General features: G+C 43.9%; 1 protein-coding gene across 2 annotated transcripts in view; it reads right to left on the bottom strand.

Moving 5' to 3' along the window:
- The window catches only part of Gabrg3 (gamma-aminobutyric acid type A receptor subunit gamma3), a 608,211-nt gene extending 588,820 nt beyond the window's left edge, over nt 1–19,391 (bottom strand). For both annotated transcript variants that reach the window (XR_008213007.1, XM_052712995.1), the window contains exons 1-2: nt 18,095–19,391; nt 13,359–13,507 (exon numbers count right to left, since the gene is read on the bottom strand). Coding sequence is in view for 1 of the 2 variants with exons in the window: in XM_052712995.1 (XP_052568955.1) it covers nt 13,359–13,507; nt 18,095–18,147 (202 nt within the window). In the remaining variant the exon portion in view is untranslated. The remainder of the gene's footprint in view (nt 1–13,358; nt 13,508–18,094) is intronic.
- Nucleotides 19,392–19,726: the final 335 nt, after the last annotated feature.

The raw sequence follows: 19,726 nt of genomic DNA, 5'->3' as shown, positions 1-19,726 counted from the left end.
CATTCTCTGTCCACCCCCTCTTCCCTGATGTTCCCTGAGCCTTAAGGGCAGGATTTGTGTTGTAGATGTATCAGTTAGGGCTGGGTACTCCATAATCACATTTTCTCTACATTTTGACAAGTTATGGTTTTCAGTTATGGTCTCTGTCTATTGCAAAGAGAAGCTTCATTGGTGGGGGTTGGAAGTTATCAGTGGTATAAGGGTAAGTATTTAGAATGCAGTTAGAAATTAGCAGTACATTCTCCTATTATATCCATGACCTCTACATGGTAGTTGGCTAGACTGAGAGTACCATGAACAATTTCTCTTCTGCTGAGTGGTCCTGAAGTCTAATAAGAGAGCTGTTGAGCACCACCAAGATATGAGTGCCACTGTTACATCCTTAGGGTTATCATGTTGTGATGATCATTGTGGTTCATAGGTATACGTGAACTATTTATTGGTTATTTCTCCCCCCTGTAAGCCTGCACAGTATTTTTCAGTATTATGAAAACTAGTCCTCTTGTCAGATCCAGGTTGGATCTTCTAGGTCTAATGTTGAAATTTCATTGTGTTTTCAGCAATATGGACTTGACATTAACCTCTGGGAAACAACCAGGGGCAACAGCAATAGCCTATATTATTTGGGGAGTCCCTTGAACTCCCTTGACCTACAACTTAAAAGGAGGTTTCTCATGCCTGGCATTGTTAGGTGTCTATGGCTCTTGGAGAGAATTATCAGCCCAAATGGGGTGGTTTCTCTTAATATGCATATGCACATCATATGCAATTTTAGAGAAGCAAATAGCAGGACTCCTTATGACATTTTTCAGAAATTCCCTCCTCCCTCTCTTTTAGTATTGAGTTCTCTCACCTCTTGCCAGCTAGCTCCCCCTCCATTTTACCCATTTCCCCTTCAAACCACTTCAGTCATTTCTCTCTCTAGAGTTCCTCCTGCATCCCATGATACCTTTTTACGTTCTTGGTTTCTGCAGTTACTCCATGTTGTACTTGAAGACTTGGAGCTAGGAACTTCAGACAAAAGATATCATGCAGCATTTGTCTTTGCGGGTTTGGGCTACCTCACTTGATGTAATATTATATAGTTCTGTACATTTTCCTACAGATTTCATTTTTTCACAGTTGAATAGCGTTCCATGGTGTACATGGACCACATTTTCATTATCTATTGTCAGTTGAAGGACATTTAAGTTGTATCAATTTTCTAGCTATTGTGAATAGAGCAGCAATGAATATGACTGAGCAAGTATCTGTGAAATAGGGTGTCAAGTCCTTGGGCATATGTCAGGAAGTGGTATAGCTCTGTTATATGATAGATTTATTTTTAGCTTTTTGAGAATTCTCCACAGTGCTCTCCATTGTGGCTACCCCAGTTGTTAATCCCACCAACTGTAAATGAGGGTTCCCTTTTCCCCACATCCTCACCAGCATTTGTTGTCAGTTGTTTTCTTGATCTTTGCCATTCTGACTGGAGTAAGATGAATTCTCAAAGTTGCTTTAATTTGCAAAGGATGGTGTACACTTTTTGAAACATTTCTCTGCCCTTTTAATGTCTTCATTTGAGAACTCCCTGTTCATATTCATAACCCCCTTTTTGAATGGGTCATTTGCTTTTTAGACTCCTTACTTTTTAGTTATTTATGCATTCAGTATATTAATCCTTTGTTCAGACATATTTCTTAAAAGGGAATGAGCACAGGCCTGGGCTCAGCCCACGCAGGGTACACAGCCTGCAGGGGTGACAGATGGAAAAAGCACATCAACCAGAGTGTGATGAAAGCGACTGGAGAAAGTATAAGGGAAATCCAGCTAACCCGGAGCTCAGGGAAGGTTTTCCCAAAAAAGGACCTTAGAGTCTGAGTCTCAAAGCTGTTAACTTGTGCAGAGGTGGCAGGAGAGATGAACAGAGACTGGGAAATCACAGGGGAATGAAGAAATGGAAAATAGTTTACAGGCTACATTTTAGACAGCAGGACAGCCAGGGCCAGGCTGAAGGCTGAGGCCAGAAGGGAAAGGCTGCCATCAGACTCTGGTTTCCACTGAATTCCAGGGAGAACAGTATCAAGACGTCTCCTCTGCCACGGCACCCAAGCCTCACACTAATGCACACACTCTTTCAGGTTTTATCTTCCTTACTGTGGTGAACAATGTGACATCCATTTCTCCCTTCTGTCTGTCCCTTGTAGAACATATACTGCAGGACCACCTGGATTGTGGTGTGGGCCACAGCTCACAGCAGGGCCAGGTACCTTGCAGGTCTCAAGAAGAATTGATGAAACTAATTAAGGAATTCAGAAGAAACTACCCTCAGAGAGTAATGGTGACCCTGGGGATCCTCATCTGGGAAGAAGAACTTGAATTCTTACTCACTACTGATGGGATGAATTAGCATAGCCATTGTGGAAATCAGCATGGAGGCCGCTGAAAAACTAGAAAAAGAATGCATGTTTAATCTAGCTATGCCACTCCTGGGTACACAAAAAAGACTCAAAAAATATTCTGCCACAGATATACTTGCCCATCTGTGTTTACTGCTGCTCGATTCACAATAGCAAAGAAATGGACTCATCCTGGATATCCACCAATGGATAAATGGATAAGGAAAACACAGTGTGTCTACAAACAGAATTTTTTTTCAGCTGTAAAAAGAATGAATCTATGTCCTTTGCAGGGAAATAGATGGAACTACAGACTATGTTAAGTGAAAAAGACCAGACTTTGTGCATTAGTTACTTTTCTATTGCTTTGACGAAACACATGACTAGAGTAACTTATAGAAGGAAGGGTTTATTTTGGGTTTACTGTTCCAGAGGGATAAATGTCCATCACCATCAGAGTGGGGGAATGTGGCAGCAATTATGAATGGCAGCTGGAGCATCAGGCTGAGAGCTCACATCCCAAGCCACAAGCAGGGAGCAGAAAGGGAATACTGGGAATGGTGCATGGCTTTGAAACCTCAAAGCCTGCCCCCAGTGACACTTCCTCCAGCAAGGCTACACCTCCTAAGGCTCCTCAAACAGCACCACCAACAGGGAATCAAGTGTTGAAATGCCTGAAACTGTGAGAGTTATATCATTCAAACCACAACACTCAGAGAAACAAGAATCACAAGTAGTGTGCTTTCCCTCAAATGTGGGATGAATATACATATGAATGAAAGTACAAGGGAGTGTCTCAGAGAAAGAGATCACCAGTGGAAGTTGGGAAGGGAACAGAGGGTGAGAGGAGAGAGCTACAATGGAAGTACCTTGCACCTGTGTGAACCTTGTTATTGTTATTCCATATAAATAATATATGGTAGTAAAAACCTTACATACAGATGGTTACCATGACCATAGCAAGAATGACAGTGAAAAAGCCCAGCATAGCACCACTGATTATAGACACATGTGCCTGTGAGACACTGACCTTTTGGTCTTGGTAACATTTTTTCTTTCATTTTCTTTGCATACATTTGTCCATTTAACTATTTGTCTGTGTCTCTATTTATTTATTCACTTTGATAACAGGGATGGAACCCAGGCTTCAAACATGTATAGTGAGATGGAAGCAAGTCCTTACCTGCCTCCTATAATGACCAATAGCTACTAACGAACTACCTCATCAGTGCCAGGTTTTGAACTAAGTACCTTGCCCTGAATTATCTTATTCAGTTCCAACAAGAAGCACTGTCTCCACCCCCAACTCTACAAAGCACCTAAGGTCATCCAGTGAGGCAGGAATAGCCAAGATCTGGAAGCTGGAGACAAATGGAAGCTGTTTCCTCTGAGTGTCAGTGGCCTGTATCAACCTTTTCCTTTCCCAGAACTCAGATAAGCAGGATTGCATCAGGAGTACACAGCTCCACCTATGGTAGAAGCTCCAACTAATCCATATTCTCACTGTTCTTATTTATGGAACACTTTAACTAATAGCAGCACATGCTTGCTCTCGGATTGCACACCAAGATAGGCCATTTCTACACCATGAAACAAACTTTAATAAATTTCATAGGACTCCAGTAGTTAAAAGTATGTTCTTTAACCACAGTGCAACTAAACTAGAAATCAAAACCAGAAAGATGCCTTGAATCACCTCAAATATTTGGAAAATGAAGGTAAGACATCCAAATAGTCATGAGTCAAAAGTGAAATCAAATAGAAAGAACTTTGTGACTATGATGAGAGAAACACATAGAGATATAAGGAGTCCTGATAGAAGGAAACTCAAGAGAACATTGTGAAAATGGACACTAGGTTAGAAATGGGATCAAGTTAATAACGTCAACCTCCCTCCTAATAAACTAGAAAAAAATCAAATTAACCCAAAAGCTAATAGAAGAGTTGCCATAATGCGAGAACAGCGAGTTAGAACACTGAAGTAACACACACTCCACCATTCCAAGCTCCAGCCCTGAGTTTTGTATTCTGAAACAATATCGAGGCAGTTCTGACACAGTGCCAGGCTGTGAGCTGCTGGACCAATTCTCCTTTAAAAGACCCTGGGCATGCAATGCTCTGATCCATCCAGCTGTGTGTCTACCTAGTGCCTTACATGTAACAGTAGGATCCCCACCCATACCCAAGGGTACAGTCTTAGAACAAGAAGATTTGCAAGGTACCATGAAGCAGATGTTAGCTCCACAATGACGAGATGCAGTCAACAGCAGAGACCTGGGGACAAGCTACAGCAGTCAGCTGGAGCAGCTGTCTGGGGACTCTCTGCTGGCTCTCAGAAACCTTGCTGGAAGGGAAGTCACAACAGTGTGGGTCTGGGCAGAGTGGATGTGAGACACCTGCCACATGGTGTCGCCTGGCCAAGGCCAGTGACTACCGATGTTCTTGGTCGCAGGCTTCATTACGCCACTTAGAGACAGAAGTCTACAGGGGTCTCTCCAAGTGTCTGTGGGAAAACAGTAGAAACGCCCATCATCTGAGACAGCAGCCCTTCTTACTCAAAGACGCTAATCCAGATGCAGCTACTTTGCTCAATTCCTCAAGTAGTAATGAATAAACATAAGAAACAAATCATTTTTATTCTATGAACTGAACTGATTATTCAAATGAGGTCCAGGCATTTATATTTAGGATTATATTTAGGAACACAAGATTATATTTAGGAATATATGACTTGAGTAATTTACCAAATCATACTTTTAAGAAACACTAAATTGCTTATACAATAAAGCTTCATTATACATTTCCAATAAGAAAAGTATACATCCTAGCCCAAATTATTAATGAACTGAACTTCTGGGTGACACTAATGTAGCTCTGTCTTACACAGAGGCCATTTAAACAAGAGGAGTGGGGAATGAGTCCTAACTGCTCAGGAACATGTGAAGAACCATTCCCCCAAACAGGAAGAATACTCCAGAAGGGTAACCTGCTACAAAACACAAGGGAGACTTAACCTGGTGGCTTTGAGATGTCTAATTAGTCTCTTAGGAGATGACAGGTATAATTTCTCCACCAGATTTGTTCTCCACCTCCCTTATGCATTTGAATTAAATTTGTGGGAGAGTCAGTTAACTAACTCTACAGTAATAGCTCTCACTTCAAGCACAGCAATTAAGAATGTCTGTTTCCTCTCCTCCTACATCTGTTCTGAGACTGGAGTGAATACATTTACATTATTCTCTGGATATACAGTAATTGCTGGGAAGTGACAGCATGGCCGTCTGTACAGTAGGCTGTGGATTATAAGAAAAGTCTATCTTAGCTAAGCCAGGTGAGGCTGACAGGGTTAAAAAATGAAACTCTAGTTGACCTTGGTCATGCAACTTCCAGGAGAAGTTAGATTGTGAACCAACAGTACACAGTGTGCTGAGAGACCTACTTCCAACTACCTCTTCACTGGCAACAAGGAAGGGCAACTTGATATTTGTTCTTCATTACTTGAGATTCAAATAGTTCCTCCTTTCCCCTGACCTTCTTAACTTATTTATTGATTTTGACCTATAAATCAAACCCAGGGCTCAGTGCACTTTAGGCAAGAATTCTACTACTGCACCACACCTCCAGTCTTTCCTATCTTGCTTCAGATAAGGGAATGATAATGGTAATGGACAGTGGTCTCCATCTACTATCAGTACAAAATTTTATCATCATCCAGTTCTTTGTGAAGCCTTCCTTATACATTTCAAATTCTCTCACATGGTGTGTTCCCACCTGAAGTTCTCATAGTGTGGTGGAACATGGTAGGCAGGACCAGGAGAAGAAAGGGTTAGCGGTGCTCTCTACTTCCCACTGCTAACACACTCTTATTGTTGAGATTTCACCTCTGTGGCCAGTGGGTCTCAGACATTTATCTCACAGCTCAAACGTTCTTAGAAATTCTCATTGAAGGAATGGAAGAGCCACATGAAAAGCATTTCTTAAAAATCGTATGTCACTCATATATTGGATCTGAAACGTAATCTTGTCTACAGAAACTGAGAGTAAAATAGTGGCTTGCAGAGGCTGGGGGAGGATGAGCAGATGGGGGAGTGGCCATTGGGCACTAAGTCAGAGGCAGAGAGAAGCTGCTGTGCCACTTCCCAGGTTGGTGAGTACAGACTTCCATGCTGTGCTGTGCATTGCAAAGATGCACAAGAAAGGATTTTGATGTTTTTAACCTGAGAACTTATCAATGATTGGGTAAACAGACATAATTAACATGAACATCAAAAATGTCATACATCTATCAAAACATCCATAAATATGAAAACTGGTGGTGTATGGCAGGGTATTTAGCGAGGACACTGTTGAACCTGCTATATTCCCTGGATTACTACAATAACATACCCTACTCTTCACTCACGACCCAACTGCCTTCCAAACCACATGTAGAAGTTACAACGCATTTGGGAAAACATACTTCAGAAAAACTAGAGCCCACAGAAGAGGAACACAGCGGTGAACTGTCTCTCCATGGACCTGCCCAAGAGGAGATCTAAATTAAATGTGCCTCTGGTCATTTCTACCCATTGCATATATCAACACATAGTGTAACAAAACATAACTTCATTTCTCTCAACATGACTGTAATGGCATTGGCTCTATAGCTATCACTATATTGTCTTCTCTAATAATCTATACTCTGAGACATGGTCAAACTTCTTAAAATCTTTAAGATAAATTTGCTTCAGTCATTTCCTTCTTTTCCACAATTACAGTGTTAGAAAGTTTATCTTCCTGTATTCTTTCCCATCTCACAGGGCAAGATCTTCAGACAATGGCATCCTCTGTGGCCCTAGACTAACAGAGGACATGACTTAGCATGACTTAAAATGATGGATTGTTACCAAGAAATTCAAACAGATCCATCCATAATTTAGAATTTAATAGAGAGAATCTCTATGAACTACAGATATAAATACAATGATCACAATTTGTGACATGGAAAGTAATTAAAGGACTCTGCACCATAAGTAGCTCTACATCCATTGCTTTATCACTGTCAATAATGCTTTGGAGAGTTTAGCTTGTAGACAGTGCTGGGTGCTGGAGCTATAGGTGGACAGAGAGAGAGGAGAGAGAGAGTGAGAGAGAGACAGAAAGAGACAGAGACAGAGAGAGAGACAGAGAGAGCAGTGTTCATATTCATATCTATAGTTTGGAAATGGAACTGTCCTTTAAAAAGAACACAGCAACTTTCAGCTACAAACTGTAGAAAAAGTACAGTGATGCTATAGGTAGGGCCTCGTGGTCACACTACAGCATGGCATTCTTGGGTAGCTCTTGGAAAGTCAGCAACTCCATTTTAAAGATGAATGCTATGAAACACTCAGGGGGGAGACTCTTGATCCACTCTACTGGGAGGGAAAGGAGGGTCATGATGTGAAGGAAAGCTCCTTCAGGAGATAAGATTGGGGACTGGGGGAAGCGCAGTTGAGCTCAGTGCAGAAGCTGGAGAGCACAATTAGGGGTGCAGCAACAGCAGAATCCAAATAAGGAAGCCACATGAGCTAGTGCCCCTGAACACGCTACACAGAATGCAATGGAAGTGCAGAGGCAGGCAGGGAGCACGGAAGGGCGTAGCTTTTCCGTGTATTTCCCCGGGTCTTAGACTTCATATTTGAAGCACAGTAGAATTTTCAAGAGTTTCCAACCCAAAAGATTTAATTCACTTGGTGGGAATGTCTATATCTTCTCTCCAGAGCTACTTGGGGATCCTGCCTCCTCCTTCACCAACAGCACAACCTAAGTATGGGCAGGTCTGTGTTGCTCTCCAGCTGGCCACAGCAGGGATTTGTGCAGAGAGCAAAGAACATGCTGAGGGACTGGGGGGCGGGGCGCATAAAAGGGAAAGTGAGCAAGTCAACTGAGAGCTCCATTAAGCTGGCATCAAACCTGTCTACAGTATCTCAGTTGAGCATCCATTTGCTGTACTGTGACAGGGTGTGCGAATGGTTACCAGGGGTAAAGTACACTAAACTTCAACAGAATCATGAGAACAGAAAAGCAATTCTGATTTTTATGAGAAATTGGCCTTCAAAGCAGAGCCCCTCTGAGCCAGGAAAGAAAATAACATATGCAGTATCTTCCCAGGAGAGCTGCTCTTAGGCAGGTAACCCCACTCTAGTCGAATATCAGCAAGTTGCTAGAGTTTGCTAATCAGGGGCTGCTCAGTATTCAGCTGAGAAAGGAAGATGCACCCAAAGGCATTTGAGGGATGGGGCCTTTTATCAGGAGGCTGTGCTGCCCCAAGATCCAGGAAACAGCAACACTAGGGCTTCAGACTCTGAAACCACAGAGGAGCATCCTGCCTTTCAACTTTGACTTCACTGTTCTGTGAAATCCCTTTCACTCCAAAGCCACAGGGCCCTTCTCCTGTGAAAAATTCACAGCTCTTTATGTACACAGCAGGAAGCCTTCCCTAACCCAGAGACTCTTTCTATGGCTCCAGTTTCCTGAGGTCAGCCACAATCCAAAACTAGGTAAATACAGTACAGTAAGATATTCTGAGAGTGTTTACATAATGTGTATCACAATATTGTTACCATTTTGCTATTTTATTTGTTATTATTGTAAATTTCTTAACACTGCCTTATTAATTAAACACTATCACAGGTTAGGTCCTCTGTAGGACATGACATTGTAAATGCTTTCAGGAACCTATTGAGGTCTTGGATAATTATAATTCACATGGATAAGAAGGGAGCTATTGAAAGCCGTAGAAGTATGAACTTGCCTTGCCTGTGGCATAGATAGGACCTTTCTGTTTCCCATCCAAGCATTATGGCGTGCAAGTGTGTGAGAAACACACAGAGAGAGAGAGAGAGAGAGAGAGAGAGAGAGAGAGAGAGAGAGAGAGAGAGAGAGAGAGAGAGAGAGAGAGAGAAAGAGTTTGAATAGGCTTCCTCAAACTTTCTAAGAACAGCAGTGACTGACCTTTCGGGAGGGCCACAGAGGTCTGGGTGGTAAGTTGAGCATGCCCACTTTCTGCCTAAAAACTTCCTCAACCCAGAGAATGTGTTACCATGATGGAAGAAGGTATCAGCTAGACTGAACTTTCCCAGAACTTCAAGTTTGTCTTTGTTCTGACCAACACTGAGGAAATCGGCAACATTTAAAAATCATCTCTTTCCATAGGCTCCCAAATTGTGCCATGTTTGTCATCACACTACTGACTTTTCAAATGGTGGTAATGGGAAGACTGGGTAAAAGGTGAATGCATGAAACTTGTACAATGGTAATGGCACCTAGTGCTTAGACCTAGTTCATGCTGAAGAATTTTTTTATTGTTTGAAATTTTCATACATGATATGTGTTACTACCAAATCCATGCCCATCTCTCTTCCAATTTCTCCCACATCCCCCATCACTTTTCCCTCTGTGTGCTCTATTTTAAACTACTAAATTCCAGTCAGTATTCCTAGAATGTGCATTGGTACAAGGCCATCTACTGGAGTATGCTTAGTCTCTCAGAGACCACATTCCCAAAGAAATGGACCCTCCTTCCCCAGTATCACCCAGTAATTTGCAGTAGCTCCTCATTCAGGAGTAGGACAATGTACTAAGCTCTCATTCATGCTAGAATTTTGGCTAGCTTGACTGTATGCAGGTCTTCTGCATGTAGTCACAGCTGCTGGGACTTCCTGTGTGCACTGACCTTATCACATCAGCAATCATCCACTACCTCTGGCTCTTACATTCTTCCCATCCCCTCTTCTGTGATGATTCCCGAGCCTTGGGGGAGGGCCGTGACATAAATGTCTCACTGAGAGATGAGGACTCCTCATTCTCTTATTCTGTGCACACTGACCAATCGTCCCTCTGTGTTAACTGCTAGCAACTCAAAAAAGAAACTTCTCTAATGAGAGTCAGAGATGCATTAATCTATGGGTATAAAGATGAGTACTTACAGAGCAATTTATTACTAGGTTGACTTAGCAGAATAATAGTATTATCTTCTCCCCTAAGTTTTATGACCTACATGGCCATAGGGAATTTTTTAGGGTCTATGACTGCCTTAGCTACTTTCCTATTACGGTGTTAAAACACCATGACCAAGGTAACTTATAAAATAAAGTATTAATTTGGCTCACAGTTTCAGAGGGTTAGAGTGTGCAATGGTAGATCAAAGGAATAACTGAGAGCTTACATCTGGATCCACAACCACGAAGCAGAGAGAGCGAACTCAAATATGGCATGAGTCTTCTAAATTTCAAGCCTGCCCCAAATGACACACCTCCTAATCCCCCTCCTAATCCCCCTCAAACAACTGTGGGAGTCCAACTCCTACCTTCTCCACCTTTTTTAGGGTTCTTAAGAGGAGGAAAGAGGGATAAGAAAATATCAGATAGAAAGATAGGCCTAGCTGATGAGAAGAAAGACAGAAACACAGGATAGCTTCAGGAGGGCCTTTTGTAACAATGCCAAGGGGAGGGGCAAAAGACCTCCCCCTTGCTAGATCAAAACACACAGCACAGCCAAATGTAGACTCTTCCAAACACCCAGTAACCATGGCCATGGTCAAATCATCCCCTTACACACCCTGCGGGGTAAAGCAAGCTCAGATTCTCTGACCCTGAGTAATTTGGGCCTCCACAAACAACCATCACCTGCAGACCAAGTATTCAAACATGTGAGCCTATATGTACCATTCTCATTCAAACCACCACACAACATATCCAGTCATGGGATTTATGCTTAGTTAAATTAAGGCACCAGGCATGAACTCCAAATTTGTTTTAAATTTAAATAAGTTTAAAAGAAAGTCAACTTGGCTTTAAGTCCAATCAGAAAGTTGTTGGTTACTACATAATATTTGTTCCACTAATGCACAAATAGCCATATCTTGCAAGACCAGTCATCATTATAGCTCCCAGGTTTCACATACGGTTAAGAGTGTGCATTACTGTTCTTCCCTGGTAACATGCACAGAGTGTTCCAGCTGTCTGACTCCTATCCAGTAGGAATGAAGCGTCCTGGTTGTACCAGCTTGATCGCTCCACATTCTATGACTGAAGTATGTGATATCTGCAGCAATAGTTTTACCATCAAGTTCTGAATGGTAACCAAGAGCAATGTCAATATCTTATAATGCTTGGAAGAGGGTTTACAGGACCCCACTGATAAACAACCAGAAAAGAAATAACCCATGCTTAGCAACAGGCTTTTTATTTGATAGCATAAGGTGTGTGGGAGATGTGATATCCTTAGAGTAAAACCATTTAATCTCCTTTTTATATGTGTGTTTGTATATATTTAGGAAGTGTCTTTAGTAGTAGATTTCTATATGGCATGTCTTAGTGTTACTGATCCTTCTCCATATTCCCTCATCCTGCTCTACCTTCCCATCCTCCACACTATTTAACCCTTCCTAGTTCATTATTCTCCTGTGCCTTTACACTTAATCTGCACCCTAGCCACTCCCCCTTAAATCTGCCCTCCCCATGGTCACTTACTAGTTTCCTGACTTCTGTAGTTATTCCAATTTAACATAGTCATCTAAATATTTAACGCTAACATCCACATATGAAAGATAATATGAGGTATTTGTCTTTCAGAATCTGGATTACTTAGGATGAATATTTCTAGCTCTGTCTAGCTGAAAATTTCATAATTTCATTTTTTTAACACTGGAATAATAGCTCATTGTATAAATACACAGGTTTTTTTTGTTTTTTTTTTTGTTATTCATCAGTTGCTGGACATCTAGGCTGCTTTTCTTCCCTGGCTATTATGAATAGAGGATCAATGAATATGGATGGATGAGCAGGTCATCTGTGTAGTAGGACACAGAGTCCTTTGGGTATAAACCCAAGGGTGGTGTAGCTGGATCATGTGGTGGATCTATTTTCCTATCTTTTTGCAAAACCTCCACGCTGATGTCTACAGTGGTTGTATCAGTTTGTACTCACAACAACAGTGTTTCTATTTCCTCCATCCAGGCCAGCATTGGTTGTCAATGTGTTTTATTTTGTTTATCTCTGGATATTCTGGCTGCAGTCAACTGGAGAAACTGGAGAAATATTTTTAAAACTGGATGGAAGTTGGAGAAGTTCTCATCTTCATGTACAAAAGGAAGGGAGACATGAAAATTTGACATGGCTTCTCCAGTGTCACAGTGGACATATACCTTTAAATCCTCCTTCACTAACCACAGACATGGCTTCTCCAGTGTCACAGTGGAACACACCTTTAAATCCTACTTTACTAACCACAGACATGGCTTCTCCAGTGTCACAGTGGACACACACCTTTAAATCCTCCTTTACTAACCACAAAGATTTTAAAATACCATGCCAGTTAGAACAAAGGTAATTATAGATCCTGATACAGACAAAGTGCAGTCCTGGACTTGGAAAACTGAAGGGACTTTGTGGCAAAGGTTGCATGAAAGGTCAAAAGCTGATGAGAACCATCAAACAGGGCCCCATGGAAAGAGTTCTGAGAAACTTCATAAAAGGAGAGCCAATGAATCAGATTGCATCAGTATTAAAACCCTCCCTGAGAAAGATCGTGAGGAGAGAATGAAAAGAAGCTGCAGATCTGACTGAGAGTAAACAACGAGCAAGGCGCTCTCAACCTCAGCAGTTAAAAGGCAAAGTAAGGCTTTAACAGTCCAACCTATAAAAGAGGGAATAGCATGAATCTCCATTCCCACAAAGAGAATGCACTGGTTAAAACTACACACAGGCAGCAAGCTCAGCAGACTAACTGAGAAACGGCAATTAAAACCACAAGGATATGACAGGGAATACAGACTCACACTTGGCAGACCAGCATCAATCTCTTGCGTTCGTTACAACTCACTTAAAACTGTGACGAATACAGTAGACCTTATTGCACTATGTTGGCAATTCTGAATTTATAATTATTTGACATGAAAATTTAAAATACATATATTATCATAGTCTCTTTTACATTGAAATAACAAATGGCACTCACTTCCAATGTCCGGCCTCAGCTTTTTGTCATATTCCCTCAGCAATTTGTTGAGAATCAGTGTCACATCAGTGTCTTGTGATTTGGGTGCTAAGACCCACTTCTGGTTTGATGGAGAGTCTTCATTCTCATCTTCTTCCACCCTCCTGGACCTGCAGTTATAGCATAATGTGACACATGATTTGCAACAGTTCCAGAAAATTCCTTAAATTTGCTCATTCTAAGTGCTACTAAAACCGGGGAGGGGAAGTCCTCAGCATCTTTCGCCTTGTCATACAAGTTACCTGTAACACTAAAAGAAGTAAAATGCAAGTTAGGAAACATCCCATAGGAAGAATGCAATTGCTGTTAGCAGAAGAGCCCCGCCCGAGTTAAACCAGGGACAGGGCAATGGCTAAATTGATGCCCAACTGGCCAACAGGAAATGGTACCTTACTAACCTGTCAAAGTCAGACACACTTCAGAGTACCTTGTAGTACTGTTTCTAAGTCCCACCAACAAGACTGTGGAAGGAGAGAGTAGCTTTTACAGAACAGACTCATTGAAAATAGCTGACTCTGATTGTACCTTCCTAGTGGCCTGGATTTGGGGAGACAACTGTGTGGGCATTCTGAGGTGGCCTATTTTGCTGGCACTCAGCATGGGGGACAGCCAGGAGATGTGTTAGTTGATGAGTGAAGAACGTCCTCTGGCAATTTACACACCTTGATCACCCAAACTGATTCATCTCTTTCTCAGCAGGCTTTAAGAATTAAATATTTTCTACTATGCCTTCAACACCCTGAGCTTTTAAGTGGACCCCAGAGAGGGCCTGGACATCTCTGACTTTCTGTCCTGTTCTAAGTACCACAGCCCTTTCTGCAGAGTGACCCATGCTGACAGGAGTTCTTATGAGGAGAAACCTCAAGACAACAGCAGGTTTTCTCAATGAATCAGGCCCATCCAGTCACCGCACCTGGGGCTTGGAAAGAACGGCGTCTCTTTCCACCTTGACGCACTATTTCCTCACACGTGGGAGCCGCTGAACCTTGGAAGAGCATAAGGAACAAACCCTGTCCTTGTTTGTCTATGTGTGCCTTGATGTCATTTTCAAAAAGAAGGTGGAAGGGGATGCTCTTAGAAGGATTTGTCCCCACTGGGTTCAAGCTTCTTTCTGTCCTGGCTCCCAGACAGGAGTCCATTGTCAGCTCTACACCAACGTGCTTGTCCTCGGGCATGTCAGTTTCCTGAGTTAACAGGGAATCAGTGAAAAGTACAATCATTTTAAAGTTCAGCCCTTCAGCTTCACTCAAATCTTCAGAGGTACATATAAATGAATATCTACATGTCAGCTCTTATCTGCATCAATCTTTGGGTGTGTTAACAAGCTATGGTGGACAGGCGTAGTGGTCCAGCATTCTAAACTCACACGCTGCTGTCTTGTCTTTACTGAAGATGGGACCCCAGGACTCCCAGAGCACACCAAAATCTGAAGATAGTGAAGTCCACACAAAAAACAATGCTTTATTTACACATAATGTTCACAAATGCTTCTAATCATTCCCAAGTAACTAATTCAACATAACTGCTATGTAAACAGCTATTATAAGGTATTGGCTAGGGAATGAGGACAAGAAAAAGTCTGTACATGTTCAGCACTGTTTTTCTAATCAACAGCTGCTTAGAGCTGTAAATGTGGACTATGTGGACATGAAAGGACAGCTATCCACGTGTGTATGAGATGTTGATAATGAGTCTTGTGGAATAGTTTTTGCAATTAAGCTTTTCCTTAAATGATCTGAAACTGAATTCTGTTTCATGAATACCTCACTAGTTAGAGGATTAAAATAAGTGGTCCACAGACACCAAAACTGTTGTGGATTTCACCTAAGCTGAACATTCACCACCAAGAGGAACTTAGGATATTTGGTATCCCACCCAAAAGGGAATGCACTTCACTACCTGTAAAACTGCGTTTGTACAAAGGACACTATAGAATTTTAAATGTTCACGTATTTTACGTCATTGGAAGTTGTATCAACAAATGCTAATAGCATCATCTTACAAAAGCAAAATAAAACAAGAAAAAGCAGGAATCACCTGGACGGCGGACAGCCACATACTGCCTTTAGGACCTAACAAATTATCCCAGAACAAAGATACTTGGGGACTGTGGAAATGGGTAGATAGCTCCTCCAAGTGAAATGAGGCCTCCCCAGTGCCCTGCTACATGCCTGTTTCTCCTCTGGCCTCCTTTCCTCCTGCCCTCTACTCCACCACTGCAAAAGCCCCAACAGTCCCATGTGCACAGGCAGCACATTCGCTCCCCTGTGTTAACTATACTTCTATGCTCTGCACAGACCCAGAAAAGCTAGCTACTTGAAGGGCAGGTTTATAAGGAGTCTCGTTCTCCCTCTAGTGGTGAGAGGCGTTACCTGAAATTGCATAAGCTTCCTGAGCGGCTAGGGCAGGTGGGAGTGCTGGGGATAAGGGCAGGGAAAGCCTGGGGATAAGGGCAAGGAAAGCAGTCTTCTTATCTCCTGTTGTCTCACTCTCCTCCGCAGAACCCCAGCTCTGTAGCTGGCACAGGGTGCCTCAGAGGTCCTTGCTCCTCAGCTGCCAGCACCATGCTTCTTCCAGTTCAGAAGATGAGCCTTTGCCCTATACCGTGCCCTGAGGAAAACCAAACTTACCTCAGAGGACCCACTAGCAGGTGGATGAAGCGGAATTTCCTTTCTCTTCAAAATTCTAAATGGGTTATATATAACCTCTGAGCACTCTGTTGCTTGGATTGCTGAATCCTAAACAGCGCTGCTGCAATTAGCTTTTTCTTAAAAATAAAGCGAACACACGCTCAATCCCCAGACATTACCTTCAGTCCTTACACCTTCTCTTCATCAGAATGACAGAAACAACATCTGAAGGAGTTTTCAACTTTAATACAAACTCCTGAACCTCGAAAATCAGTAAGCATCTTCAAAATATCGAAATGAAGCATCATGTTTTCCTGTGTAGTAAGTTCAGCCATGGGAGTCAGGGGTGGGGGCGGCACTCCCATTGCAGGGCCACAAGGAATCTTGTCAGAGCCTATCTAGGAGCATCCATACCAGCAAGGCACCTTGAATGCTGAAGAGAATCCTCTCTGAACTATAATAGATTGAAAGGTGGATGGGCCATTCAATTATTTTACATGTTTGTAAAACCCATTAAAAAGCAAACACCCCTTCAAAAGTGAGACATATAGCAATAAAATAACTACAAAATGGATTCTTTTTAAACTGATATGCAATCATAATTACCAAGACCGAAAGCTCTGATAGAGAACATACTAACATTTGTACATATACCTTGTCTGGAAAGGAAAGATGAGGACACCCAAGAGATTTTCATGTTTAGAAATCTGCAGAAACCAGTCTGCTCCACCCTCCCCGGAAGCACACAGAACAATGAGGCTTGCAGAACTGGAACTACCTATAAATCTATACAACTGATCGAACCCTGAACTGCAAATCAGGTTTTTGAGTTGGTGGCTATAGGAAGAGACTCGCTGATGTGACTACAGCCTCATTGATGCTTCTGGTGGCGTCTGCTCCAAACTGAGGTCCCTCCAGACACAATCCCCTTCAAAACACACTTTTACATTACACTTCCTAGCTCCCTCCTTGGACAAGAGGAAACTTTGGTGGAGAGGCTTCCCCTTCCTGAGTGAGTGTTCAAGTCTCCAATTTCAATTCAGCAAGGGCAAGTCCTGAGGGACAGGGACAGGGCTTTCTTCCTTAGGGCATTGGTTAGCTGGAGCAAGAATTTGGGAAGCCCTCCTCTCATAGTTTCAGGGAGTTATTAGAGTGGCTTCATAGTTCTTTGATATTTCACAAATGTGAATGAAAATGAAAGCCTGTGACGGCTACAGGACTTGTGACCCACAGGGAAAGCTGCTTTCTCATTTGCTTTATGATCCAGGAAACGTCAAAACAAGTGTGTTCTGGGGACGGGATGGGGAGCCCTCTGACTCCTCTGGTGAGGTTAGGGAAAGCAGTGAGGGATTTCCCAAGCCCAGGGTAGTCTGCTGTCTCTAACCAGAGCACCAGACTGGGCGATGGAATTAAACGGTGTCAGCATCTCTAGTTGTGTTTATGGCAACAGGCTTTAACCCTTCCGGTGCCACCGCCCTTCTCATGAGCCCTTGTCTATCTGTGGAGTGCTTCTGAGTTTCTGTTAGCTGACTGGTGCTGGTTTGGGGTATTCACAGTGAGGTAATTTCCTACAGCTTCAGGAAGAAGCTCCCATGTGAACCGCAACATGATTCTTTTATAGAGTCTGAGGTGCTTGCATGTGGTGTAGGAGCTGGGGGAGATGCAGGGCTCTTCCTGATCACCTGCCCCAGCCCCCTCCAACATAGGGTGGCTGAGGTTTCTTTTCAGTGATGAAGTAGAGTTTTAACCCATGTATGGCAGAAAGCCCTTGGATAGCTGGCAAGGGGAACAGATGAGGAGAAAGATAAGGCTACTGCCTCTTTTGATTTCCAAATTCCCAAATTCCCTTAAAATCACCACATCCTAAAATCACTGGAACAGTCCCCACACATAGCGGAATGCAGAGGGCTGCAGCTGCCCTGGAGAAGGGGTCTAGTTCTGGGGGAGACCTACAGGTGAGGTGCCGGTACCGTCCCTCTCCTGCAGCCCAGTGGACGGCGCGCGCCAGGGACTGGCGGCCGGCAGACAGCGCACCCCGCCGCCCTCCCGCCCCCGCCGGCCACTTACCTAGCATGCAAGCCCGAGAACAGGCAGAGGAGAAGCAGCAGCTTCGCAGCCATGGCGCTCCGGGCTCGGGTCCGAGGCCTCTACCGGGCGCGGCTTTCGCGGAGCGCGGGCCTGTTCTCCTCCGGCTCAGGCGCCTAGGCTGCCACCAGCTGCAGAGCCCCGGGTTCGGCGGACCGGGTGGGACAGGTGTCAGCTCCGAGCGCGGCGCCCCCGACGGTCCCGGCTCCGCGGGGCGCACGCTGGATGTGTCGGCGCCCGCAGCTCTCGGCGCGCGGGGAGGGAGGGAGGCGGCAGGTGGCCGGGCGCCCTCCTCCCGCAGTCGGAGACCCGCGGGCTACCCACTGCCGGGGCTAGCTCCGGGCTCTGAGCTGGGGCCACTGGGCTCGGAGGCGGGGCGGGAGGTCGCGGCTGCTCTGGTGGTGCCTTCCAGCGGCGGCGGGGAGGAGTTTCCCCAATTAACACGCTTGGCAACGCCAGGCGAAGGCAGTGAGGTTTGAATGGACTCGGAGTTGGAGGTCGGGAAGGGGGCGGGGCTGGCGAGAAGGAGAGCTTGGGGATCCCGCAGGGAGGCGCAGAAAGGGCCTGGGGGACTGGCCCGTGTCATCGATGGAGTCCTGGGCACTGGCAGTTTTTCTGCAGCGCGCCCACCCCTGTTGCCTCCCGTGTGCCGTGTGCCTTCTCTTAGGGACGCCATTGCAAGTAGGTGAGATGGTTTGCCAAAAGGCGATCATCTCCGGCGTGGAGCTTGCTTACCTGGACTCCCCCTGGTGCTTGTAACTGTGGCTTGCTGGGACAATATCCCTTTCTCGCCGAAAAAGAGACGCTAAAACATGTCAGCAATTAGTAGAAGTGAAATGGTTAAGGCCAGAGAGAAGGGTTCAGAGCCCGAAAGCAAAGAACTCTCCGTTGAGTGAAACGGATGTTATTTTCACGTTCCAAACTGAAAATTGCCTATTTTTATTTGTATGAAGTCTTAGAAAGCTAATCTTTGGCCATGCAAGTATTAGCTTCAACACAAATAAGAATTTTGCTTTCCTAATTAAAAAAAAAAATCATTGTTTAAATAATCCATTTTCAACTACTATTCATAGAACCATGACAATTTCTTTAATACTGACTACTATAAGGTACTATCCTTCCAGACAGTCTGCCAAGATGATTATGAGAAGAGCTATGCCTGCTTGCAGAAATCCATCAGGATTGGGCCTGTGGATTGTTGGCTCTCCTTCAGAGAAGGAGGGGTTGGGAAGGCCATTGGACCCTCACCTAATTTCCAGTCATCCCTCCCAGCCATTTGTATGCAACTTTGCCCTCATTGCCAATAGCCTGGATCTGGGGCGTGGGGGTGGGGTGCTAGAATAGAATATATAGACTTGGGGAAACTGGGGGAAGGAGGTGAGGAAGCCATTTAAGTGAAGCCATGTTAAGTGAAGATTTTACAGTTTGGTTGTTTCATGTTCACACATGAAATCCTCTGACCCATCCTCTGTAAGCGTGGCCAATAATCTCCAGTCCCACAAGGTGAACCGTGTGGGAGTGCACTTGGATTTGTTGATAGGGTCCAGGAGGAGGGTGTTGATATTGTGCATATTTCCCCGAGAAAAGGAATTTTAGCCACCCTGACAAATAAGC

Source organism: Peromyscus californicus, unplaced genomic scaffold (genome assembly GCF_007827085.1).
Source record: "Peromyscus californicus insignis strain IS unplaced genomic scaffold, ASM782708v3 Scaffold_4__1_contigs__length_199733344, whole genome shotgun sequence".
Lineage (NCBI taxonomy): Eukaryota > Metazoa > Chordata > Mammalia > Rodentia > Cricetidae > Peromyscus > Peromyscus californicus.
The sequence above is the reverse complement of the archived record's forward strand: the minus strand, read 5'-3'. Positions and strand labels throughout refer to the sequence as shown.